This window comes from Syngnathus typhle, linkage group LG20 (assembly GCF_033458585.1).
Source record: "Syngnathus typhle isolate RoL2023-S1 ecotype Sweden linkage group LG20, RoL_Styp_1.0, whole genome shotgun sequence".
Taxonomy (NCBI): domain Eukaryota; kingdom Metazoa; phylum Chordata; class Actinopteri; order Syngnathiformes; family Syngnathidae; genus Syngnathus; species Syngnathus typhle.
The window spans coordinates 1,424,571-1,451,359 of record NC_083757.1 but is presented as its reverse complement, the minus strand read 5'-3'; the positions used below and the strand labels follow the sequence as shown (position 1 = coordinate 1,451,359).

Below are 26,789 nucleotides of genomic sequence, written 5' to 3'. Positions count from 1 at the left end.
CCTCTTTAAATTGTTCTTCAAATTAATTTTAATTGATTTGCATACTACTGCCCCTATATGAACTTCTATGACTTGGAAGTTTGGCTGGGTGAAGATTTGCCATTTTTTGACGACACTGTCTAAAAGGTAAGCAGAGTCTTTGTCCATGCATTGACTCATTATTGCAGTTATATAAAAGTGCCAGAACCTGTTTAATACCACACCCCTTCACTGCTCTGGGAAGTTAAGTGAGATTTCTGTTCTGACACTCTTTAATCGGTTGCCTTTTAATCCACGGAGCTTTACTCACACGAGGGGAGGCGCAGGTTTACGGTAAGTGCAAACACATTTGCACTCTTTGAGCAACATCAAAACAAAACCAAAATCTCCACCACTCTTTGCACTGTTGAGCAAGACAAGTCATTTAGAATTAGCAAAAGAAATGATAGCCTTCGTGAGAAAGGAGCTCATTGCAACAATATGTCAACTGTGCACTGACCATGTTTGTTGCAAATTGTTGCATGCAACATGATCACCTGACTTAGCAGAGGCCTGCTGACTTGTGAAATCTTCCCTCACAAACATTTGCGTTGTAGGTGCAGAAAAAATGGGTGTACATATGAGTGAAAACACACACACACACACACGCACACAAAACATCCTGACAATTGTTGCTTTCAAGCAGAAGCGTGAAGGTTTTTTGCTTGCACAAACTGGTAATGCCACTAAATTGAATCCAGACCTTCAACGAGGATGAACTAATGGTTGTTAGTCACAAGGCTTCTTTGTATTTAATGGGGGAACAGAGGGAAGTGAAAATATCCTTTTTTTTAGGCGTTTTTTAAAAGGGGACCATTTATTTGCAAGATGCCTGTAAAAACGAATGTCATGATAGAAATGATATTTTCTTAAATGCTTTGCACCTATAATTATTCTTTTGTGACATAACATGGCTTTATGACGCCACTTGCTGCAATACGCAAGTGAAAACATTGCGTCAACATTTCGAGCTTGTTTGTGTTCCTCCAGCAGCCGACCGTAGGCCCCGCCCCCTTTTATGCAAAACACCTGTGACGTCGACGGAAGCCGCCGCGGCGTATGCTTCTTCCGACATGACTTTAAAGGCGCATTTGAAACCTTTGCGTTGCACTTCAGAGTCGCGGCCAGTCGGTGCCATCGCGACGCAAGAGCGGAGCAGAGCAGCGGGAGCTAAGCCGACCCACGGAGGACACCAGCACGCAGGCGAGGTGAGTCCAATCGAACCGCGGGGAGCTAGAGGTGATGTCTTGGTTTGTTTGTTTTGAAGCTTTTTGTGGCCGCTGCCGGCGGCTGCAGCATCTCAGATTGCTGCTGCAGTAAGTGGAGGGAGGGAGCAGAGGAGATCGTTTATTGTATTAAAAAGAAAAAAGCATTTCCAACGAGGCAAGTCACCTTTCCCCTTTTTAATGACATTGAAAGTGCACTCAAGGGGATTAGCTGTCACATCTTTGTTAGCAACTTCACCACACAAGGTGACAGTAGAAGCAACAAAGTCATGTGATTGGTGAATTTCATGTTAGCACTGGTTATTTCAAGTGAATACTTTTGTGATGCTTTTAGTGTGTGAGCTAATTGGCTGGAGAGAATCGATGTTTGCGTGCTGGCAAGTGGTGAAACGTTGGTGTGCCAACTGCTGCATTAGGCGGAGCGCACTGCACAAGCTTTGCAGTCTTGTGTTGTCTGTTTTGTTGTCTTACTTCCCTTTGTGTGTGTTTGCATGCAGGTGCACGACGACAGCTCGCACGAAAGGACATTAATGAAGCTTTCCGAGCCTTTTTGGTGAGTTGCCGTATTTATGGTCTGCAACAAGTTGCTACGGGTGCTTTATATGTATCCAACCCAAGAGGGCAGGAAGCATTTTTTTGTTTAAAAAAAAAAAAACATAGGTTGGTGAACTGCAATTGACATGTCGTGAAACAAATCGACCTTCTTCGCCCGAGCAAATTGTGCACGTGCACCATGCTGCTGTTTTTGTTTGCAAAATGAATTGAACGATTGAAACTTTTGCTGCTGGTTTCATTAGCAAGCTAGCTCAAGCATGCGCAAGAATAAGTGAAATCATTTTTGGTTGACGCTTTGCATCAGGTCATAACGTGCAGGTTAGGTGGATGATGCATCAGGTGACCCTTTGGCCCAACTATGGCAACGTCCACGTACACTGCTTTCTATTCATGGCGTTGGGTCAGCAGACTAATAACTTGAAGATAGAAAGAAAGCGTCAAGCTATTCTAGCGCTGCACAAACCACAAAAGATGAGGAGCAGAACAATACTGAATAGCTCGGCTCTTCAAAACACGGCCTGGATCACACAGCGTCCGCACTTGTGCAATAGTCTCGGTCGGATTCCGCCTCGGTGCGGTTCTGCCTCGCAGATGGCTTCAAGCTGAAGTGGGAGCCATCCACTTCCCCCTGATGAAATATTTGCTGACTGTCAACTGCAGCTTAGTCAGCACGTAGACAAAGCGACAAGCACGCAAGTTGTCACATGAGCGCCCGCACTCGTGAGCGCAACGAGCGACGTAGCATTAGGGGCACTTGTAAACAAACTATTCCCGTCCTCTTCTTTCAAGATGGCAAATTCTAAAATGCTATTTGTCATCGTAAGGCTCGTCATTGTCTTGACTTGAAAGCATTCCCGATTTTGCCCAATCTAATAACCATGTATTGGCATACCAAACGGAACTTTTATTCGCAAAAATGTACATACCGGTTCTCTCAGAATCCAAAAACAGGAAGTGTAAATCAGCACTTGCGTTCAGTCCTCCGCGATTACTGGCGGTCATCTCCGACTTCTCGTGACAGCGAAACGCTGAGCGCAGGGACGGACGGACGGACGGACCTTCTTCCCGTTTTGCAACCAAGTTGGCGATTGGGTTGCAAATGAGGTCAACGTTTTGTCACCATTAAAGTGTATCGAGCACACACACACACACTGCAGTGCTGATCTAGTGTGAAGATGGCCTATTTCCTATTGGTGGAAAGTTTTTGTGCACAAAGGTAAAGATGTGTTTTTGCTCACCTGATCCAAGAGTGTGGTTGTGATGTCGGGTGTGTCCATCTGTCTCGCCTCACGTCAATAGTCTATCTCATTTGCATCGAAGTCAAACACACACACACACACACACACACTGGCAGGCAGGCACCCCCACACACAAGAAGCGCGGCAGCTATAAAAGAAGTCGCGTGAATCATGCTGGAGTCAAAAGGCTGGAGCTGCTGAGGATTAAACGGGTCCTTCTGGCCCGTTTTTTTTTAATGCATTTTTGTGGACTCTGCAGGCAAATACTGATGTGATCCAAGTAAAGGTCAGTTCAGAAGATTTCTGAAGGCCTTTGTAACCTGCTTGTGGATGCTACCGTGTTTTTCTTTTTTTTTTTTTTTGACCGATTTGTTTTGGAAATGGTTTCCGATTATTATCATAATGAAAAATCATTCATAAATGAAGCAAACTGCTGTTAGGATATGTGAAAAGCAATACGCGGTTTAGTCGCCCATATTTTGAGTAGTTTGATTTTTGTTGACTGCTGGTTTTAATCATCCCAATTATTTTTCCACTCGTTCCGATAAATCAGCAAAGACTTGATGGCTGTAGATTATCTTGAGCGATTATCCTGTGGTTTGGGATGTGTTGTCGTCCGCGTCAATGGTGGCATCGCCCCAAAAAAAGATAGAAATAGGAAATTAAATGTATTGTCACATCGTGTTGACATTCACGCTGTCCTAACGAGAACATTTCAATTAGAAACAACAAATGACGCATGCGGAGTTGATTCTTTCCAGGGTTGATGTTTTGATTCCATTTGTGATGACCGCTGGGCCGTTGCTGCAAATTTGTAACGTTCTGTACTAACCAGAAAGACATGGCAATAAATTTATTGGCACTTGTACACATAATTGCGCGGGCCCGACTGGCTTCGAAAGCAAAAACTCATGAGTCACCTCAACTTTTCCAGGGCATACAGGTTCGTGCCAAACAACAAAAACAAAAAGACAATGTTGGCACCGCAGCTTTGCTTACCTTTTCGCTTTAGCCTGATCATTTCAACATCATCTTGGGCCCGGAGCGGAAAATGGCGGATCCAACTGCCATGTCACGGGGGAATTTATCATTCACATCGGCCAGATTGCAACCTGGTCAAATCTGAAACGGTTGTCGACCGTTACAAATTTGCGCTTGTTTGTTTTAAGTGCTGGCTGAGCCCGCAGATATGATTTGATCTTAAGACAATGGTCATTATTCAAATCTCCAGAAACCCTAGCAGGGTATCACATGGCTGTGCAAGTGTCCTCTAGGTGGCGCAAATTCCCCTGCAAACAGCTGTCCCTATACACAACCCTGGAACTTTCCAGCATTGCTTCAAGGCAAGGTGCTAAATTCTATTTTGAGACTTTTTTTTTTTTCCAAACTTATCATTCCAATCGGAACCAGTTTTATAAGTATGCAAACCGTGACAGGCTTTTTGTTCTGAGCTTGGCACAACAACTGGCCACATTCCATGGCGTACTTTTCAATCACATGTATGCCAAAGGTTAGTTTGGACTTGTAGGGATGTTTGTGGCTAAAACTGGCATCACTGGGTTGCTTGCGAACTTTGACCTGCGATGTGGGTTCAAGTGGATTTTTTTTTGACAGGATGACTAAGCTGTTTCTGTAGAGTTATTTGATTCATTGATGCGAGAACCGCACCGTTTGTAAATAAATACTCCTCCTAATTATTCATCGAGTTGATTTGAACAACTTGAATATTTTTGTCAGCGAACCTAGTCAGTCGATGTTCTGCGAATCCTTATCAGCAACCTGCATGCACATGCAAAGGCGGTTTCGAGGTATGAGACAGACAACGCTCTTGCAGATAGTTCTTGTAGCCCACATTTACAAAATGAGTGAATACATTTTCTAAAAGGCCATGGAATGGCTTGCAATCTGTTGCGTGGTTGTGAATACATTATGGTTCACGTTCCTCACTGCTGTCCTCGGTTGTATGCGTCGCCAAGATTTTCGTCGAGACCTCCACCGACCAGCCAAAGATTCTACTGTTGCACCTTTGCTGTGGCAGTTTAGCAAGGACGCTGCGTGCAAGTGAGATAATTATCTTTGTTAGGCGTAGCAATCTGTGGCTTGGATGACCACCATCGTAAATCATGTGTTGGACATTTTGCGCGAAACCGCACGCTAACAACGTTGCCTTTGTTTAAGTAGAATACATTTCACTTTGGTTTCATTAGGACAAATTTGCATTGGACTCCTCGATAAACTCGCCATTAATTAGTCAGCAGGTGCCATCTTGTGCCCGGCGCGAATCTGCCGAGCCGGTGAGAGACTTGTGTAAAAGATTCATTCCGCTTTCCGATGCCCCTGCTGCTAACGTTTCCGCCGCCTCATGAATCATGCATTTGTTGGGAAAAACCGACTGACAATATTCATTTACATTCTTACCAAATGGAAATGAATGTTCAGCTGTTAGCGGCTCACACTTTTGGTGCTAAAGTCAAATTTGTTCTCGACGTGTCGGGGTCATGACCTCCCAATGCAACGTGAAGACTTGAACAGCAGGTATATTATGTCATCGTTTCGAACTGGCGGTATTGTGGTAATCCGTGTGTTATGAGTTCGAGATTTGTCATTGACGCCGGCGTGCACGTTGAAGCGCATGTGCCTCCACTTCACTGCGGCCGCTGCTCCGCACTGCACCCAAATGCATCACTCTCTTTATCGCTCTCTCTGGCTCGCGGGGATCCATCTGCTTCCCGCTGCTGGGAATACGAATATGGGAATATTCCTTGGGAATGGGAAAATCATTTGCATGCATGCTCAGCCTGCTGTTTGTCTGTCCTGTAAAATTCAGTTTTACTTTGTCGTGCTCGTAACATAATGTAACGCAATGTAACATTTTATTTATCTACCAAAAGCGGAAAAAAAAGAAACAGACGTGCTAGCCTTAGCTTAGCAGACGGCCTTAATTAAAGATGCTGAGATCCCCATGCCCCCCTTTAAATTGTAGGTCAGTCAGAACGTGTCAGCGGCTGACGAGTCTCTTTGTTGACTCGTCTATGATGTGCAGACAATGTCGGGAGTGTGTGAACCTGATCCCGAGGTCAACCTTGTAATCTATATCCAGCATTATATGGGTCAGCGGTGTGACGTTTTGCATCGCGGAGAGCTGTGACAAATGTGAGTTGCAGGGAAAAGTGCTCTTCTGGTTTTTTTTTTTTTTTTTGTGTGCATGTGGCCGCAACCCAGATTCAGCTTATATGGAATTACACTTCAGTTTTTAGCAGCTTTCGCCTAGGGAGGGCACGGGTGGCTGAAAACAATGAACGCACGTGTGAATGGGGGCTGGGGGGGGGAGCAAAAAGGCCACTTAAGGATAAAGTCACAAGAAAGCATGTAGCAATGGAGAAAGTAGAATTTGTAACAGCAGCAGCAGCCTGTTGGGGCATTAGATTTCTGACCGTTTTTTTTTTTTTTTTTTTGAAAGTCCAAAGCCAGGGACAAGTTAGGACAAGGGACGTCTCGTGTCTCCCGCAGCAGATTTGCGAGGCTGCAAATACACACGCAAGGCGGGCTATTTCAGTGAGCGATAACTCTTGGGCCCATGACCGGGATTACCAAACTGCCCGTGAACGTCACTCACGGCCTCAAACCTTCAAATGTACTGAAATGGAGGGAAGTGCCCAATCCGACCTCTGCCTAATTGACTGACGTCGTGTCTCGGTGGTTCCGTCCATATTGTTGTGTATATCGACGTGTCTGGAAAGGCGAGAGGCTGTTGTGTAATCCACTGCAGTCTGTGAGGTCACAGAAACGCGCATTTATGAAATATTAATGACCAACCGGAGCGCTTCATGAATCTTAATGGCGAGACACGTGAGAGACCTGAGAGAAGTTGAGGAAGACTGAATGAAAGTACCGTATTATCTGGACTATAAGGCGCACCGGACTATAAGGCGCACCTTCAATGAATGTCCCATTTTAAAACTTTGTCCTTATATAAGGTGCACCGGACTATAAGGCGCACCATTAATGCATCATGTCAGATTTTTAATCCAAATCATTGTCCATTTTATCTTTTTTATTTCAATTTCAGACGCAACAAATTACTGTATAATGATCCATAGTCTTTTTGCTTCATGATTCATAGCTTTCAGCGGGCCACTTATGATTGATTTCCAGACACAATGCTTCGGGCCAGTTTAAATTTAGGAATTTGGTCCATATATAATGCGCATTGGACTATAAGGCGCACTGTCGGCTTTTGACAACATTTTCGGCTTTTAGGTGCGCCTTAGAGTCCGGAAAATACGGTAACAGGAATGGAAGGAAGCCTTACTTATCTTAAATGACTGTTTTCATTTCGAACAAAAGTAGGTGATTTGCGGTTATAGCGCCACCTGATGGTGACACAGATATCCGCTTCGTGTTCGCACACAGTAGCATTAGTAGAAAAATACGTATGTTAGTGGGAAAACAATTTGCTAATAGCTAACGAGATAGCTCTGTTTTGTATGAAGGGACAGCATAAAAGTCATTTGGCATTGCAGATTCGTTCCCGCGAGCGCAACACGTATTTGGCCGAGTCCATCAAAGTATCTCGGAGGGGTTAAAAGTGTCATGTGCGCCCGTTACACTCTATCCCAAAAAAAAGGGATTCCATTAACAAATGGCCTCCTTTCATAAAGCCAGAATACACACGCCTATGTGTTGGCAAGAGCGTGTGCCTTTCCCCATCAATACACGGCTATTCAAGGGCATTTTTTAAAAACCATCTTGTTTTTCTGAGACTCTAAACCAGGGGTGGGCAAACTTTTTGACTCGCGGGCCGAACTGGGTTCTAAATTTGGACCGGAGGGCCGGACCAGGAGCAGATGGTATAGGCGTTGTGTGAAGTCATATAAGCGACCTGTAAAGGTCATTGCATAGAAGATCTTGGCCTTTAGTAGGTAGTAAAGCATGGATATTCCAAACAAGTTTTTTGAAAACAAATGCATTTATTAACAGCATTAAAAAAAATAATAATTCACTAAAAAACTGCTATCAGTGATTCTCATAAAATACGACACTGTTATTATGAATAACAATCTCCATCACTTCAGTGCCTGCAGGTCAGATTAATGAAAGATGTTTATCTTATGAGATCACATCAAACGGCAAACATTCTGAGCAAATATATCATCTTGAAGAATCGGTGAAAGCATACATCCAAATAAAGTAATCAAAACAGCAACACGGTGAGGGGTATCTGAAAATCAGAGCAGAGTTTTAACTCGCAAACACCTGGTAACAGAGGTGAGGAAACGGGAAACACTTGCTTAAAGTAAGCCTTAAGAACTTTACAGGTTAAGATTAGTCGCAAATAGGTGGTGCATCAATGTCCTTGAGCATCCTGCATTGTTTGAAAATGAGAATGGTCGCTAGTTTCAATCCCTGCTATGTGTACAAATCATATTCAAAATGCATTTTTTTACAATAAACTTGAGAGCCTCCCGTTCATTTTCAGTGGGAACAGTGTTGTTGGTCTCCCTTTTTTGCTAGTGCGTCATAGTCTGGAGTAAAATTTGTTGTGGCAATTCTTAGGCGAGATCCGAGGTGTTGGTCCGTTTACCTTGATCTGTGACGGGTTGATGTTGATGTGGCTGAACGTCACGTCGCGTACGTCGAGCCAAATTGGCCACTCTTTTTTAAACACTCGGCACTCACTTCTTTTTTTCGGGCCACTCATTTTAATGGAAGGATTCCAGGGGAAGGTTTGTGGGTGGCTTTAGTGCAAAACTGCATCTGAAAGCTCAGCGCGCGAATTATAAGAATGCTGTCGTCAAAGCCCACGCTCTAAATTCGGGACTGATACGAATAGAGCGAGAGTGCGCCAAGTCCGTACTACTGAATACGTACACGCACTTGTGAGTGTGCACCGAGCTTTCTGACACGGCTTCCGGTAGTAAATGCGCAGGCGAGCGCTTCGCCATCTACTGGGGAAACGCAGTCATTGCAGGCAAAATGACCAAAAAAAAAAAAGTTTAATAATACAATTTGTTCAGGGTTGGCGGGCCGGATTAAACGGTCCCGTGGGCCGGATGTGGCCCGCGGGCCGTAGTTTGCCCACCCCTGCTCTAAACAATGCGAATGGAGCAATGTGACCTCATTTCATTTTTAGTAGAAAAACAATGAGTAGTTTGAACAATAAGTATTTAATTAAGAGGGGGAAAAAATAAACTCAGTGTGAAGAGGCTTTCAATTGGTTTTTCTTTTTTGTTTTCAAAAACGTGTCCATTTTTTTACGGAGGAGGATTAGGGCCAGTGAAGAAAAGAAAAAAACGAGGGGTGACAGGATTCTGACTTTAAAGTCCGAATTCTGACTTTATTCTCAGAATTCCGACTTTAAAGTCGGAGTTCTGACTTTATTCTCAGAATTCTGAGACAGTCTTCTGTACAATTTGACCCACATTGTGAAAGAATGTTTTTTTTTTTTTTTTTTAATTTGGTATTTCTTGCAATTTTAGGAATTGATTTGTTTTTGCAGATGGAACAAAAAAACAAAACAATCAGCACACTTTGTCCTTTCGGGTTGGGAATTGTCTTGCATTTAAACATGTTGAACAACTTTTTGGTTTTCAGATTCATAAGCCAATCGATGGGGATTTCACGAGGAGCTCCGCCCACCAACTCCGCCGCCTGCCCGCCCACCTCCACCTGCGGCCTCCCCTTCAACTCCACCCACTTCCCCCAGCCCTCCATACACAAAATGACATTCACCCAATGGTTTTCTATATGGATTTTTACCCCCTGTAATAGACAAAAACAAAAGTAAGGCGAGAGCGGGAAACGACCTCAATGACCAAGTTGCCATAAATGCACGACACGCGCGCACACACACATATACACACACACACACACACGCAGACACTCCATATTCATACCACACGCCTGCATACATCATCCAAGAGAAACTTGCACAAACTTTGAATGTTAAGCTCTCTTTGTGAAAATTCAGCTGCTTCCTATTTTGATTGAGGGGATTTCTTTCTGGGAAAGCTGATTTTGTCAGGGTATTTGAGTTTTGCTTCCTTCTATTTGGAGAAGCGGTGAGGAAGATATGAGGAAACGTTGAATTTTGAATCATTTTTCTGCAGGTCCTTCGCTTGCATCCAATAGAGATTCATTTGACAGAGATAACGACAGGCGTTTGAATCGCAGCACTTTAAATCGTTTTGTTTGTCAGGTCTCCGTCTAATATCTGCAAGCGGATTATTAGAGGAGGTTTGTTAACTGTAATTGAGTTTAAAAGTAAGTTTCGGCCGGACGTTTTTGGGATCAGCGCTTGTCCCCTCCCACTCCGAGGCTTGCATGCCCCCTCCCGCCATGCCTCCCCAAAGCACGGGCACTGACGCCATGCAGGTGGAATCACTGGTGGCCAACACCGAGGCCAAAACCTCCACGGACCAAGACGAGGGCGGAGACACCATCGGATCGTCGGGAGCGGGCGGCGGCGGCGGCGGCGAGGAGCTGGTGAGCGAGGGTTCCATCGAGGGCATCCCCCTGAAAAGATGGGTGATGCACGGCGCCATCATGTTCGGCCGGGAGTTCTGCTATGCCATGGAGACGGCGCTCGTGACGCCCGTTCTGCTGCAAATCGGTGAGTACCCCAAGCAACCCAAACATGCATTTTAGTCTGTGAGAGGAGAACCTAAGAAGGTTGATTCAATTTTTTTTTTTTTTTTTATAAATACTACATTAAGCTGCAACAACAACAAAACCTTCTTCAGGCTGACAACAGCAGTGAGTAATTATCTTTGGAAAACTTGTTGACAGGCCTCTTGCACGGTTTCGGAAAAAAAAAGTCTCGTTCAACCAGTTCAAGTGATGTTCAAGGTCTGTGGTGGGAGGGAAATTCCATCCATGCTCTTGTTGAAATATGAGGTCGACTTTTACACGGACAGGTGTTCGAGTCGAGATCGTGCCGTGTGAAAAAGTTTGTTGTGCTCTTTCCAAGCACCAGTCTCAACATGCTACTTTGTTACGAAACGCAACAATGCAACGTGTTTGTACTGACTGGCTGTTTTTGAATTTCGCCTTCCAAGGAACCTGTTTTCATCTTAATGGACACATAGAAAAAGAACTGAGATGAGCATAAACAAAAGCTATGTATGCTCCCGGCTGGTGACGAGCCACTCGCTCGTTGTGCGTGCCAGGTAGCCTCCGAATGATCTTGTCATGTTAGCCGAAAGGATAATCCTCTCAGATGACCTTGCAATGGGGTTGGTTTTGCCTTACGTAAATGACTTTTCTCCATGTCAGCCAGTCACTGATCGCCTTAATCTGACCCTCAGTCACTCGTGGGAGACTGGCCTTTTTAAAAAGGGCTTGATTTGCACGGGAGCCAAGAAAAAGGAAAGGGAAGCGAGCTATGAAAAGCGCTCCCCGTGACTCCCCGAGACATTTTGGCCCCAGTCAGCGTCTTTCACACCTCTGACGCGGCTCACCAGTCTGCTGAGCTATTTAAAAACACCCTCCTATTTATAGCCCTTACATAATCGCTGCGCCAACTTTCTCCTCTTACTCTTCGCATTATTCACACACACACACACACACACACACACACACACCCTTAAAGGGTTTCGGAGGCTGCCAAGCGTGGCGATGCAGCGGCAACGCCGGCCGGCCGGCACGTGACCCTCGGCTGCCCAAATGGAGGCCTGCGGCCAGGCGAGGTCAGCCAGCCCGGGCAAAATTGCATTCTTTTGTGATTAAGGCACATATGTTGAGGAACTGCGTTTACATCTTTCGAACCATGCAACCTCAGGAATCTCAATTCACCAGAAATCGTCCAGACTAACCTCTACTGAACAGTATGACGTCCTATCTAGCCCAAATTTTGAGTGTTAATTTGGGTCGCCTTGTACTCGATCTAGCAATCTGTCCAAATAGAGTTCCCGTCTTCCACGACGACATCTATTTATTTACTTTTGTCTTTTTCATGAAGTGCAGACTCATTTGTGGACCAACACGCACGCTTGAGTGCTTCATACGCAAACAGGCCAGAGGGTGTTTGTGCCTTTTTTTAAAAAAAGCAGACAAAACCATCTGCTCCGTCTCACTGACGCTTGTTGGCATCGGATAGATGGCAAAAAAAGACGTCTGGAATAATACTTGAATGAATGAACCAGCGCACTGATGGAGACGTTCGTCATCCAGTGCGTCATTCATTTCCATTTAAGAACCGTTTCCATCATATCCTGTTTTGTTTTTCAATAAATAGATAAGACAGTTAAAAACAATGACCACAAATAACATTTTAATTGGAAATCTTTTTTTTTTTTAACCGCCACTCTTGTTGGCCCACGATCGGGCTCGCTGTGACGTCAACTCCGTGCCCTCTGATAGCCATTATTGATATCTAGCGGCGGCGTGCCATGGTGGAAACTTCTCCTAGTTCAACAGAATCACGTGCTCCTCCTGTCGCGTGACTGCCGACACTCCAAGCGCGTGTGTGTGTGTGTGTGTGTTTTAATCCAGGGATTATATCATTGAGTTTTGATTATCATTTAGAAGTTGCATAGTTGAGCTGTCGGACAAAGTAGGGTACACGACATCTGTTTGAAAGGTAACGCTAGCTGGTCAGGACATGAAGTTAACACCCGACACTCGCTCCTCTCCCCTCGTTGTGTTGAAAGGCCTCGTTCTCCCAAGTATTTTGAAGGTCACGCGAGACGCTGGCACCGGATCAGATGGATTTGCTGTCGTCGTGTCACGACCGCTAGTCAGACGTCCCGATTGAATTTGACAAATAGTTGACAATCCAATGGATTTTGAAAGCCAATTTCATGCATGAAGCACATTGAATCTAATCCACGGTTGCAAGATTAAAATCTCAGCAAAGCTTTGGCCACCAGGGAGGTTCGTATGCTCCGTAAACTTTGCAGAAAAACGGAAATCGGGCTTGCTTTTGGTTCCCAGCGTCCTTCCCAGCTCAGGAACACGTACGGCCGACCCCGTCTCCACCTCCTCACCTCGTCTCTGACCCTCATCCTTTCTCATGCTGCCCTCCCCGTTCTCTCGCTTTTCTTGTTTCTCTGGTGACAAAAAGCTTCCTGCAAATTCTCTCAGTATTGTTTGGTTGTACCTACAAGCCAAGTGTGGGAACTCGGGCCTGTCATAGTCTGCTCTGATTGTTATTATACTATTATACTGCGGTGTGTGTGTGTGTGTGTGTGAAAGAGTGTGTTTGTGTCTCAGATACACTTGCGTCACAAGTGTCAGAGCAAGTTATATATTTTTTTGTTTGAATAATCATATTTTTAAATTGTGGCATAATCTATTTAATTTATAAACAGATTATTTTGGGAAACAAATGACTACAAAGTCACACGTGTGCGTGTGCGCGCGCGCGTCAGCGTGGCGAGACAAAAGACCGAACGAGGGAAAGTTTTCCAAAGCGCACAACAGGAAGCGCCGCGTGAGTTACGCCGCCGTATTCGCGGGAGCCAGGAAGCCCATGATGATGGAGTCTCCGTGGCGACGGGGTTCCCAAGACCCGGTGGCCACGGCGGCAGGGTTCAAGCCCTGTTTATGACTTTTCCGTCTCTCCTGTCGCCTGAGAAACGTGCGACGCAGGAAGAGGAACATGAGCGCTCATGCTGACTCCACATAATTGTGTCGGATTGCATCGGAGCGGTCAGCGTTGTATGCTTCTGGCTCCGAGGCTTCCCTGCGTGGAATCAATGTGCTTCTTCCCACATCCCAGTAACAATGGCTTCACCGGTAATTGCAGTCAAGCAGTAAAGGAAGCTTCTTCTTCTTCTCTTCTGTCCTATTGATTGTCTTTTGGATGTGTTTTTTTTGCACGGAGAAACCTGAATGCAAAATCAATGTTAGCCCTAAACAAAACGTTCTCTAATGCCATGTTCACGCAGGTCTTCCAGAGCAGTACAACAGCTTGACGTGGTTCCTCAGCCCCGTCCTGGGCCTCATCTTCACCCCGCTGATCGGTTCCGCCAGCGACCGCTGCCCTCTGCGTTGGGGTCGCCGGAGACCTTTCATCCTGGCCTTGTGCATCGGGACGCTGATGGGAGTGGCCCTCTTCCTGAACGGAGCCCTCATAGGTGGGGGAATGTTTGAAGTTTACTCTTCAACCTGTTTGCACTCTTTTGTGTACACCAAAATGTTCAAGCAAACCATTCATCTTATCGCTAGTATAAAACCAGCACCAGTAAATGCCTGCATTCTGTCCTATGGAAAAAAACAGGCTAGATTTTTTTTTTTCGCCTTCCCACTGGCGAGACGGCATCGCACGGAGGCCGGGTTTGGGCTCCGGGCCGGTGATTACATCACCATGAGGTCATTTCAAAGTTGTATGCCTACACGTCCTAGTAATTGATTGACACTTTTGATCGACTATTGACGGCGCTCTGTAGTTCCGGTCGGGATGCTGTTATTGTTGGCCCCATATGGACTGCTTTTGTTCTTCTTTTCAGGAGACAATGTGATTTGCCGTGCATTAGTTTAATTTCATTATATTGCGCACTACAATACAGTCATGGTGATTTTATCAAACAACCAACACAGACTTTTTTTTTTTTTTGGCAACACTCTTCCTTCATGATAACTATTTTCATGTGCTCTCTTCTGTTTTTCATCTACTTTCATTTGACAAATTTTGATTGACATTCATTACTGTCTGGAGCCTGACCAATGATTTTAGCAATTGTCCTTTCACATTCCTATTTCTGCTGAGATGTTTGACAGCAGTGTGTGTGTTGACATGGGAACATAGGAGCAGGCAGTTCACAAGGAACTACTTCCTGTTTGCTTCCCCCTTTCAACCAATGATGGTCCACTTCCTGTCTGGTGGGTACTGAGTAGTGCCACTCCATTGTAAACACACGTCTGCGTGATCTCACAAATGCAAAAAAAAAAAAATGGTTTTTTTTTTTTTTTTTTTTAATGTCAAACTCCAATCTCTCCATTTTAGGATTGTCTCTGGGTGACGTTCCGGGGAAACAGCCCATGGGAATTATTCTGACCGTGCTGGGAGTGGTGGTGTTAGACTTCTGCGCCGACGCAACAGAGGGGCCCATAAGAGCGTACCTTTTGGACGTGGCTGACACGGATGACCAAGACATGGCGCTCAACATCCATGCTGCCTCGGCAGGTAAAGGCTGGCTCATTACGGAAATGAATTGATCCCATTTACCCGCTGTGTTTTCGCATGCGCAGGTCTCGGCGGTGCCGTGGGCTACGCTCTGGGCGGTCTGAACTGGACTCACACCTTCCTGGGAGCCGTCTTCAAGTCTCAGGAGCAGATCCTGTTCTTCTTCACCTCCATCCTCTTCTCTATATCGGTGGTGCTGCATCTGTTGAGCATCGACGAGCAGCCCTACATCCCCTTGCACGTCCGGCTGGATCTGGTACGTCTTGTATTTTCTTTTGCTTTTCATCCGTGTGTGGGAAATGTAACACGGGTTTTGGGCGCAGGAGAGCCCAGCTCCGAGCCACCCGCATTCTTCTTCCAACAGCCGCGCCAGGCTTCCCACTCCGAGGCTGGAGATGATCGAAGAGGACAAATCGATGGACAGCTTCGACCTTTACGACGCCTACAGGGACGATCTGTCCGAACCGGGAGATATGGAGATGGGATTCCTGGAGGTGGCGCTCACGAGGAGTATGTTCCCCACCCCCATTTCTCATTTGGAGCAAATCCAACGGCCATCATTTCATCCTGTATTTCGTTTTAGGTAAAAGCGACAGCGTCCTCGCCGTGACGGACGCCACCTCAGACCACGTGGACCACGACGCCTTGTTCCTTTGCCACATCGAGCCGTCCATCTTCACCGACCGCCTCTCGCCCTTTCACGGCTCTCCCCCTGCTAACCGTATCACGCCGCCTTGCCGGCTCGCCAGCGCAGAGAGTCGGGATCCGCTGCACTCCCAAAGCCCGAAACGGGACGGCAGCCCCACCAAGATTTGCCGCCTCTCGGCGTTCTTGCAGGAGATGGAGGACGACGAGGGCCACGAGGCCTTGCTCAACAACCAGCTGAACGAGCGGCGCACCCCAAACGGGCACTTGCTGGCGTGCGTCGATGTCACAAACACGGCCGATGGGTTGAGCGCAAAAGGACATGTGCATCGGGCCGCAATGGTTAAAGGTACTTGTGCTAATGCTAACTACCTAGCCCATTTGGCATAACACATCATGGTTCAGAACATATTTGTATTTTATTTCAGCTGCCAGCACCGACGCTCCCAGACGCCACCGTCACACTTTCTACCGTCAGCCATCTTGCACCTTTTCCTACTACAGCCGCGTGGCCAGCCACCGCGCCCACTACCGCTGCGCTAACGTCGCCTTCCTCATCAAGCTGTCGCGGAGCATGAACGACCTGCACGAGGTGGAGGCGAGACGCCGGCGTCGGAGCCACCGGCGCCAGCGACACCGCAGCGACACCACCAATTTATCCAGCGGTGACGCCGAGAGCGAGGAAGGCGAGGTGAGAGCGCGCGGACGCCGTCGAAGCGTCGTCGTGACGGCTAACGGGGCATCCTATTCGTCGCCAGGCGGAGACCACCGTACGGCTCCTTTGGCTCTCCATGCTGAAGATGCCACCCGAGCTGCTGCGCCTGTGCGCCTGTCACCTGTTCACCTGGTTCTCAATCATCGCCGAGGCCGTCTTCTTCACCGACTTCATGGGACAAGTTATCTACCACGGAGATCCCATCGTGAGTGTTCTACACAAGCGTGCGTGCATTTGAGTGTGATCTGAAATGCGCTCTTTGCAGGCTCTTGTCAACTCCACCGCTTTGATGAATTATCACAAAGGCGTTCAAATGGGTTGTTGGGGTCTGGTGATATACGCCATGACAGCTGCCACATGCTCAGGTAACAAAAGAAACCCAGAATAAGACTTTTCGCAACTCTGCGTTGACCTCCTTTTGTCATTCCTCTAGCCCTCCTTCAAAAGTACCTTGACAACTTTGAGTTGAGCATCAAAGTCATCTACATCTTGGGAACGCTTTCCTTCTCCATAGGTAAGAACAACATCGACATTATAAACAAGCATATGGCCTCAATTATTTTTTTTGTTTCTCTTCTGTGACATAGGAACTGCTGTTATGGCCATATTCCCTAACGTGTATGTTGCCATGGTGATGATAAGCAGCATGGGCATCTTGTCTATGAGTATCTGCTATTGTCCCTACGCCTTGCTTGGACAGTACCACGAAATGAAAGAGGTATCAACCATCGAAACCGACGTTAACTTTTTGTCTGCGTTTCTCGACCAGTTGAGATTTCCTAGTTCTCAAACTGGATTTGTTTGCAGTACACCAGTCACAGTCCCGGTAGTTCCCGAAGAGGATTTGGTGTTGACTGCGCCATCTTGACCTGCCAAGTGTGTCTTTGTTTTGTTCACTCGCTTCATTCATGTCAATAGCATTACGACGCGTACGTTGATCATGTCGACGTGATTCACGTGGCAGGTGTACATCAGCCAAATCCTGGTGGCTTCGGCCGTGGGTTCCATCGTGGAAGCGGTGGGCAGCGTACGCGTCATTCCCGTCGTGGCCTCCGGGGGCTCTCTGTTGGCATTCTTCACTGCTTGCTTCCTGGTCATTTATCCTTCAAATAGCGGGTAGGAAAATAAATGAGCTTAATTGCACCTGAAGTGAAGGCCAAGGTTGTTGTTGTTTTTTTCCCTCCTGAGTAAATAGCGTTTCATTTGCAGGGATGCGGCATCGTCCAAAACGTCGGAAAAAGAGGAGTTGACCACGCTGACCGATTCCAAAGAACGAGTGAAGGGAAAACCCAGCTTCTTGAAACTCAACAAGGCAGGCAAGGCTACCACCACCATCATCGCCGCCGGCACTTCCTGTCACACGGAGAATGAATCTGCACTGTGATTGGCCACGAGTGCAGCAAGGTGCAATAATCATTGTCATAATAATAATAATCCTTCTGCTCCGGGATGACGCTGTCCAAATTCCAATGTGAGTACTCAGCAGGCAAAAAAAAAAAAAGCTGGGGGGGGGGGGGGGTGTCTCTCGGGGGCGAAACCTGGACAGGAAACCTCAGGGGGACTGCGACACGCACAGAAACAAACGTTAGCGACCATCTCAAAGCTGCAGTTAACAACCACAAAATCGTCGTTCTTCCTCACTGCGGATGGAAATGTTTTGCTCTGCTGAAGCTTTAAGACTCTTTACAAAACTTTCATACTTGAAAAACGAGAGCCCGAACCGAAGCCTGCTCGTGGGCAGAAAACAAAATCGAATGAGAATATTAAGACCGCCTCAACATTGACTGCAATGGATGTTCCAGGACAACGGAAGACAAAGGAGAAGCGTGAGCATGGAGCTGACTATCATCAAATATCCTGAATCGAGCGAAAAGTGAAATTCCACAATACCGTATGACAATATATATACATGCAGTATACAGGGCATTATAATCCCAAATAATTTTTTGCATGACCTCGTGAGATAATCAGACAAAATGCTGCATGTGAGCAGGCGAGAGCGTTTTTGCTCGCTTTGCTGCTGCTGCTGCTGCTTCTTGTTAGCTTTTGTGAAATGCAGGTGACATGATAGCTCTTACTAATAACTACGCAACAGCTAAGCTATCATCGTATAAATCTTTTTCAAGCTGTTCTTGATTAGCTCTACTGATATATTTTAGAAGAGAAGGAAAAAAAATGCAATCTGTGTTTTGTTTTTTTGTTTTTTTTTGTTCCTCGTCTTCTGCCATAGCCTGGAATGTTACCCGCCGCGCTCACACGGCGTTCTTGGGAGCTCGTGTTCCGACTTTTTTTTTTAGCAGGTTACATGTTGAAGAATGTTTCGAGAATTATTTTAACGACGGAGGCACTGGCCGACTTTGCACAAATCTTTGCACATGAAAATGTAAAGAAACAAAAACAGCTGTGGATATTTATTATTGTTTAGCTTGGCTTCCCTCATGTTATTTTTTCAGGTGAAATCTACATTGGGAGGATTGTGTAAGCAGGTATGCTGGATATAAAAAGTCTACACCCCCCTGTTCAAGTGCCAGGTTTTTGTGATACAAAAAAATATATTAAGGAAAAAAACTGGCATTTGAAAAGGGGTGTGCAGACTTTTGTGTTGACAAGTCATTGCTGGTTTCAGTTTTTTTTTTTTTTCTCACTTGGTTTTCATCCACCTTTTCAAATTGTAATCGTTTGCATCAGGAGTCTTTCACTTTTATGTTACTGTATTTTATTTGCTTTAAAATGTTTTGGTATTTGTTGTAGGCTTATTTTTTCTATCTGGGATTTTCTAGTTTTGTTGATGTTTTAGTTTTATTTGTTTTTTGTTCATTTCTTTAATTGACTTAATCTAATTTTATCGCAGGTGTGGGAGTCTGCCACCCTGCCCCAAATGTTTTATTTACTTTTAATTGTAATGTGAGGTCAGAGCCACACGTACACAAACTAAGAGTTTGCACTGTCCAGCGGAGGCCATGTTTGGTCCACCGTAGCGAGGACACCTCGATCACGTTTGTGACTTCTTGTGGCGTTAAGAGGAGTAAAATAGACGTAAGAAATGAGATGAAACGACTTAAAGAATGGGAAAGCAAAATGTTACATGCCTTGTTATCTAAAAGAGTTGTAAATGTACTTCATTTTCCTCTTTTTTTTGCTGCTATGAAAAAAGATGATTATTTTTGGTAGTGGTATTGTTTTGTATGAAAAGACGAGATATATAGATATACCTGCGTGTGTGTGTGTGTGTGTGTATGTGTGTGTATATATATATATATGTACATATATAATGTACATTATTGAGTATAAATGGAGACTAGGACTCTGGATGAACACACTGTATTGAATGCACCTATAGAAAAAATTTAAAAGTCTGTTGTGAGATAAACCAACAAGGACTCAGTTATCTTTTTTTAATCCCAACATTCAGATTATTATTTCGACTTAATCTTCAAGTGGGAATTCTGGTGTTTATGTGAAACGTTTTAAGGTGGTCTCATGACCTGCAAGTGTTTCTAGCAACTTGAAACCCCAAATTAGTAAATATTAACATTCTATTGTAAAATTTATTGCCATAAATTGTTTGTTGCACGAGTAGAGTTGTTCACTCCTCTTTTTGATCCTTCCATACCCTGTGCTGTACTCAAATCTGCCTGAGTGCAGCACCTTTTGATTTGATCCATGAGGTATTTTGCATCCGGCACTAAACTATTTGTCCACTAGAGGGCAGTATTCTATCCTTGATTCAGTTGAGCAATGCTGACTTAAGGGGCCTGGATGCTCCCTCTATATTTAGTACTGTATTGTGTCAGACTGGGCCCCCACCATGTCTGCCAGGTGGTTCAGTCCCCACTGTGCAAAAAAATGTCCATCCTACAAAATAATCCTCCATATTGTACATTTTCTATTGTCATTGACAAATGTTATCTCTTAATTGACAACATGGACATTTAGAACAAGAAGGAGCACCTCAGTGGCAATAACGGAATTTGCAAAAGAGTTTGTGTACTTTCAAATGTATGCTAAATATAGTCGTGCAAATGCCACCACTACCAGGAAACTAGTGACAATAAAAACGTTGTTACGCAACGACCGCCGGTAGTTCGGGCCCCACCCCTCCTGAAATCCGGGCATGGACGGAAAGCGGCTGGGTACCCCCCCCCCCCCGGAGGTAGCAGATGGCCGAGTTGCTGACTCAGCGCTGATTCTGCGATGCCACTAATTCAGTAGGCAAACTCAGGGTCCAAACATTAGGTACACCTGCATAATGTCATTCTTATTCAATGTAGTTTGGTAATGGTCATTTTGCATGACGTGTTTGATCCGGCCCACTGCAGTTGTCCAATACACTGTTCCTGTTGTAAAAAGTCTTCAAATGCTCCTCATTTGGCTGACCTGCGCCTGCCTCCTCGCATCCAGCCTTGGACCTTGGCCACCAAGCAGCATGATCATCCCCCAGGGTGCAAACTGGTGCCCAACCAGCGTTTCCTCCTCCTCCTCATCCTCATTGTTCTTGCCACGAGGGCACCGCTTCATTTCGTCGAGTTTCCGAAAGAGCCGAAGGTGATTTCCAGTTGAATTTATTTACATATTGGGAAAAAGTCCTTTTTTCTTCCTCTCCCTAGCGACAAGATGAAGATGGAGTAATCCGAGTGAAAGGGCATCCGCACTGAAGCACCGGTGAGTCACAATATCGCATCTTTATGTGCTTTCTCCTTGAAAATATTCCCGTGCACAAGTATTAAGAATTTATTTATTATTATGAAACCGATATTTCACTCATCTAAAATGTGCAATATTTTGGGAAAATCTGAGAATTTTCTTATACACAAGAATTCTTTTTTCAACTAGCCAGTCTTCATTTGGACGGATTGCGACAGTAGTCTTTGTTAGTGTTGTTGTAATTCATACTGCAACATGTAACTGTTGATGTTGTGGCCATTGTGTGTGGACTCAGCCTTATCCCATGCAGGCAGGCCGTCTTTCCACAGCGCGGTGGGGAGCTTTCTACCTTCTTCTGGCCGCCGGCTTGGCGTCACAAGCGCCGGAGCAGTGCCCTCACTCCTGCAGCTGCGGCGCGGCCGCGTCCACCGTCAACTGCTCCTACGCTGGACTCGGCGGCGTGCCAGAGCGCCTCCCGTGGGATTTGACTCGACTCAACCTGAGCCACAACGCTATCAGGACTCTGGCGCCTGAGCAATTTGGGGCTATGACTCGACTGGAAGACTTGGATTTGAGCGACAACCTCCTGGCGTACGTGGAAGCCGACGCCTTGCTGGGCCTGCGGAGCTTGTTGGATCTACGCGTGGCCCGCAACCGCCTGAAGGTGCTTCCGGCCGGCGCCCTCGCCGGCTTGTCCAGACTGCGGCTGCTCGACGTGAGCGGCAACGAGATCCTCGGCGTCCTGGATTTCACCTTCCGGGACTTGGCCGGCCTCCGCGTGCTGCATGCGCTGCACAACCATGTTGTCTTTGTCTCTCGCCAGGCCTTTGCAGGTTTAACCGAGCTGCGCCAGCTCTACCTGGACGCCTGCAACCTCACGTCGGTGCCCACCGAGGCCTTCGCGCACTTGGGCGGGTTGACCCTTTTACATCTGCACCGTCTCGAGTCCAGCGTGTTGCCCGACTATGCTTTCCTCGGCTTGGCACGTCTGAAGGAACTGGTCGTTGCCGATTGGCCCAGACTGGAGACGTTGTCTGCAAACAGCCTGGTCGGCCTCAATCTTACGTCCCTAGCCATTCGAAAGTGCAACCTCAGCGCAGTCCCTTTCGCTGCTTTGCATCACTTAGTCTACCTTGTTAACCTGGATTTGTCGTCTAACCCAATCAGCTACATTCAAGGCAACCAGCTCAGGGACCTGCTCAGGCTAGAAGAGTTCCACCTAGCCGGGGGACGGTTGCAGCGCATCGAAATGGCAACCTTCTATGGTTCGGTGAGTCTGAAGTTGCTCGATGTGTCGAGGAACCTCCTGAGCACACTGGAGGAGGGTGTCTTTCATTCGCCGGACGCCCTTCGACATCTCGGATTGAACGGGAACCCCCTGGCCTGCGACTGCCGCCTCCTCTGGCTAGCGCGCCGACGTTCGTCCCTCGAATTGGTCGGAGGCCCGCCGACGTGCGGGCAATGGGATTTCCTGGGCTACGCCGCAGCGGATATGGCCGAGTTGCTCACGTGCCGGTCCCCTCGCGTCCGGCCGCGCCAACCCGACTCGGTGTGGGTGGAGCAGGGCCACACGGCGGTGTTGCACTGCGATGCGGAAGGCCGTCCCGAGCCATCTGTCACCTGGCTCGACCCCGGGCGGAGAGCTTTAACAAATGCGGGCAGGATACGAGCAGTCGCCAACGGTTCACTTGAGGTCCGCTACGCGCAGCCGCAGGACACCGGCGTTTACCGCTGCGTGGCATCCAACGCGGCGGGAAACGACACGCGGCCCATTGAGCTCCGCGTGCGAAGCCTTTCCAAGAAGAAGCCCTTTCACCTCAAAAGCTGGCCTGCCGCCTCGCCTTCTTTGTCACCGGACCTACGGGAGCCGCCGTTTGACGTCAAGACGCTGCTGATTGCGGCGTCCATTGGCTTCTTGTCATTTTGCGGCTCCGTCGGTGTGTGCTTCATCGCCATCTTCTTCTGGAGTAAGAGCAGAGGGCAGATAAAGCACACGGCCAACATCGCCTATGTGCCGCGCAGCGCTGCCGCCAGCAGTAATGGCGGCGCCGGCAACTACATGGAGACGAGCAGATTCACAATGAAGCTCATGTAAACAGATGCATGAATAAAGTTCTTTTTCAAGTTGAAAGTCTTCAGTTGATTTCAAAAGTCAAATGATCAAATGCCTACTCTCTGATTAAATGGTCAATGGCTATTGATTGTGTTTGAATCCATCCGTATATGTAAAATATGATAATATGCAAGCCCAAATTAACCTATTCTGTTTTTCTCTAGAAATGTGATTGCTAACCTTACATTAAAGTTACTGTCAAGGACGCCTAGTTAGAAATTTCAAATGCACTATTTTTAATACATGATTTATTTGACCGTTGTCTGGTGCAATAAAATGCAATAAAAGATTTCAATCTTAAAAAGGTGTCACGCTCCTTGTATTTCAAAATAAACCATTTTGTACTTCAAATCATTATCACATTATTTTGAAGGAAACCGGATGCACACTTCTTAACCCGGAAACAGTAAGTGACTACTAGCAAACAAAAGCTAATGCTAGCTGACAGCGACCAGCCGGTTCGATTTGTCTTTTGATGCATTCGCCTACTGAAAACGAGTCATTAACATTTATTAAAACGTAGCTGCTTAGTCAAGTGGCCTTCCCCTAATCTTAAACTCCCAAGTTTAGCCATGGATACGAGAAGATAGTTTTACAGCCTTGACGCTAATTTCCAAAAAGTTCATTCGGTGTCAAGCGCACCTCGCTAATCAACACAGCCGGTGAATAGCTTTGGTAGCTTTGTTTGCTATTCAATGCAGAAAATGAGTCTTGCGGGTCACCGCGAGCCCCGAAAGACTGCGGGGAATCGCATGTCCAAGTTGCTGGACGCCGAGGAGGAAGATGAGTTCTACAAGACCACTTACGGAGGCTTCAACGATGTAAGACGTTATTTATTTTCTGGGGTTCTCATCATATCGTAGCTGGTAGATGTGTGTGTCCACATCTGAACTGTCTTCCTTTAGATTTCTTGGCTTTTATTTTTTATTTTTTTATCCATACCAGGAATCGGGAGATGACGAGTACAATGAAGATCACTCGGACACAGAGGACGAGGTGGACAGCGATTTCGACATCGACGAGGGAGACGAGCCGGACAGTGCCCAGGAGGATGACGCGCCTCGTAGGAAGAGTCGAGTTGTTACTAAAGCGTACAAGGTGGATCAGTGGTTCGAAAACTTTTTGCACCGTGTACTGCTTCCAAAAAATGTCACGCAGATACCGTTATCATCTTGACCACTAAAAAAAAGTAATCCTTTGTTTTGTGCTTTCCTTACAGGAGCCTGTGAAGGTGGCCAAGCCCAAGCCCAAACCGAAAGGACCCTCAGAGGAAACAAAGAGAACGGAGAAGAAACCCAAAGCGGAGCTCAAGCGGAGGATCCCGCAAGAATTCCAAGACTATGGCGGTATTAACCTCGCACCATTGCCTCCTTGACATCTTTTTTTGGACTTGAACAAAAAGAATGTAACGACTGTGTTGAAAAAGCTCCTGACAACTTTGTGTCTCTGTTGTAGCTCGCAAGTCTGTGCGCCAGTCCACCAGCGAGCACACCCGCAAGACCAACCTGCGACTGCAGGAGCGCCAGGACGCCCCTCGGCGCCGCAGGAGGGCTCACCGCGACCGGCCCCTCACCCAAGAGGAGCTTCTGGCCGAGGCCAAGATCACTGCCGAGCTCAATATTCGATCATTGGGTATCAATTTGTTCTTTTTTCTTTTAAGTGAGTGTGGCCAGATATACCTTACAGTAGCATTACATTTTTCATATAGAGAATTACGAGCGCTTGGAAGCTGACAAGAAGAAGCAAGTCCACAAGAAGCGGCGTTTTGAGGGCCCCACCATCCGCTACCACTCCGTCCTGATGCCACTCGTCTCGTCGTCCCTTCTCAAAGAGGAAAACGTAGACGTGGAAGGGTACATCTGCTCACCCAATGCAATTTTGTCTGGGATGCTTTGAGCGGTGAGTCCCTTATACAATTGCTGTTTTTCTTCTGAAGGTTGGACCAGGAAGTCCCTCCGACAGCCCCGCCGAATCCCGCCACACCGTCCCAGCAGCCCGCCGGCGGACTCTGCTCACGCACCTACGTGACGTTCAGCGACGACGAGGCGTTTGAATTTGCCTTCCCGCGCAGCGCTCAGGAAAGTCCCGACATCCCCATACAGGAAATCTGCCCCGTCACCCACAAGACGGCACTTTACCGGGACCCCATCACCGACATCCCTTACGCCAACGCCAGGGCCTTCCGGATCATCCGCGAGGCCTACCGTAAGTATGTGGCTGCTTACGGATTCCCAAACGCGTCGGGAGGCATGACGGGACGGGACGCGAGAGGGGCGCGTCACAGAATGGCGGCCAGGCAGAGCGCGCTCGCCACCTAAATGCAGGGATTTTCTTTTTCTGTCTGCATGGGAGCACTAAACCCTGGAATTCATTCTGGAACTGTAATGTGAGAATTAACTCATGCCTTTGGACTCTTTCCCTCAATCTCTCATTCTGTTTTTTTTTCTTCATTTTAGTAAACTGTGATCTTTCTACAACAAATAAAACTTGATTTGTTTGTTTATTTTTTCCACAAGTTTTTCTCTTTCATTCACGGGTGGGGAGTCATTTTGCAATGGTGAATGTCGCTGTCCAATGGAAAGCTGATTTGACAAATTTTTTTTTTTTTTACCCCCAGAGAAGGAAAGAAAGTGGTGAGTGGAACACACACACACACACACACACACACACACATACATACGTACATATGCACCAAAAAATGGTTCAATTTTCCAGTTCCAATTGGTTACTCTCTTTACTTTTCAAATGCTGACTCCTCTCCGCACTCTGGGCTAAGTGAATAGATGGGCTACTAGATAAATAAAAGTAAAAAGCACAATTTTGTGTTAATTGAAGACTGGGCATAATTTTTATAGACACTATAATGAGACTTGGGGAATTTTTGCGGGTGCTTCTGATGGAAACTGCATTGGCCTACCTAAATTTCCATCAAAAAGGGTTGTGTACCATTTTATTTTTTAAATTGGTCATTTTAAATATATATATTTGGGTGCTTTGTTTAGACAAAAGTAGTGCTTTGCTGCCATACCGGTAAGTAAAGACGAAAATGTGATTAGAATGTATTATTGTGACATATCTGAGCCAAGTAGTGTTAATGTTCCATTAGTCTGGCGTTTGCTTGTCAAGATGCAAATGAGGCAGCAGAAGATGAGCTCAGTTGATGATGGTGATTATGAAGAACATATCGTCACGGTGACAGAACAAAAAGAAATCCCTGGCCCAGCTTGGGTAATTGATTAGTTGTGTTGTGACAGCAACGTGCCAGTGCAATTATCATCATCATCATCTTACTGTGTGGTGGTGTAACATAAATTTGACGAAGGGAAAACATGGAGGACCTTTAGGTACGAACGGCTGCATATGTCAACGGTCCATGAAGTTTATACCATTTGGAGTTCAACCCACATTATTAGAGGAAGAATATGGCTTAAAGATTCAAATTTTCGACGTGAGAACTTCACCAGGCGTCATTTCAGCTGGTGACTTTTAATTGTCCCAACTATCAACT

General features: G+C 46.4%; 3 protein-coding genes across 6 annotated transcripts; all 3 read left to right on the top strand.

The window, feature by feature from the left end:
* The first annotated feature begins 157 nt into the window (after positions 1–157).
* Positions 158–20,103, top strand: LOC133144826 (solute carrier family 45 member 4-like). Of its 4 annotated transcripts, XM_061267789.1 has the most exons (17): positions 158–312; positions 1,135–1,226; positions 1,742–1,797; positions 9,632–10,649; positions 13,927–14,115; positions 14,985–15,164; positions 15,230–15,420; positions 15,488–15,674; positions 15,748–16,158; positions 16,238–16,500; positions 16,568–16,729; positions 16,790–16,889; positions 16,958–17,038; positions 17,112–17,242; positions 17,332–17,400; positions 17,489–17,640; positions 17,734–20,103. In XM_061267789.1, exons 4-17 carry the CDS (start codon positions 10,361–10,363, stop codon positions 17,906–17,908), a joined length of 2,580 nt encoding a protein of 859 aa, XP_061123773.1. In that variant the 5' UTR covers positions 158–312; positions 1,135–1,226; positions 1,742–1,797; positions 9,632–10,360; the 3' UTR covers positions 17,909–20,103. The 4 variants fall into 4 exon arrangements, with proteins under 4 accessions (XP_061123773.1, XP_061123774.1, XP_061123775.1 ...); XM_061267790.1 differs by lacking the exons at positions 158–312; positions 1,135–1,226; positions 1,742–1,797 and adding an exon at positions 3,180–3,323; XM_061267791.1 differs by lacking the exons at positions 158–312; positions 1,135–1,226; positions 1,742–1,797 and adding an exon at positions 14,787–14,860 and having other exon boundaries at positions 10,428–10,649.
* Positions 20,104–20,246: 143 nt separating this feature from the next.
* Positions 20,247–23,659, top strand: LOC133144827 (leucine-rich repeat and immunoglobulin-like domain-containing nogo receptor-interacting protein 1). Its single transcript, XM_061267793.1, has 2 exons — positions 20,247–21,186; positions 21,464–23,659. Exon 2 carries the CDS (start codon positions 21,473–21,475, stop codon positions 23,261–23,263), a length of 1,791 nt encoding a protein of 596 aa, XP_061123777.1. The 5' UTR covers positions 20,247–21,186; positions 21,464–21,472; the 3' UTR covers positions 23,264–23,659.
* Positions 23,660–23,675: 16 nt separating this feature from the next.
* On the top strand, positions 23,676–25,796 carry vps72a (vacuolar protein sorting 72 homolog a). Its single transcript, XM_061267795.1, has 6 exons — positions 23,676–24,102; positions 24,227–24,379; positions 24,501–24,627; positions 24,737–24,913; positions 24,990–25,134; positions 25,218–25,796. Exons 1-6 carry the CDS (start codon positions 23,977–23,979, stop codon positions 25,597–25,599), a joined length of 1,110 nt encoding a protein of 369 aa, XP_061123779.1. The 5' UTR covers positions 23,676–23,976; the 3' UTR covers positions 25,600–25,796.
* Positions 25,797–26,789: the final 993 nt, after the last annotated feature.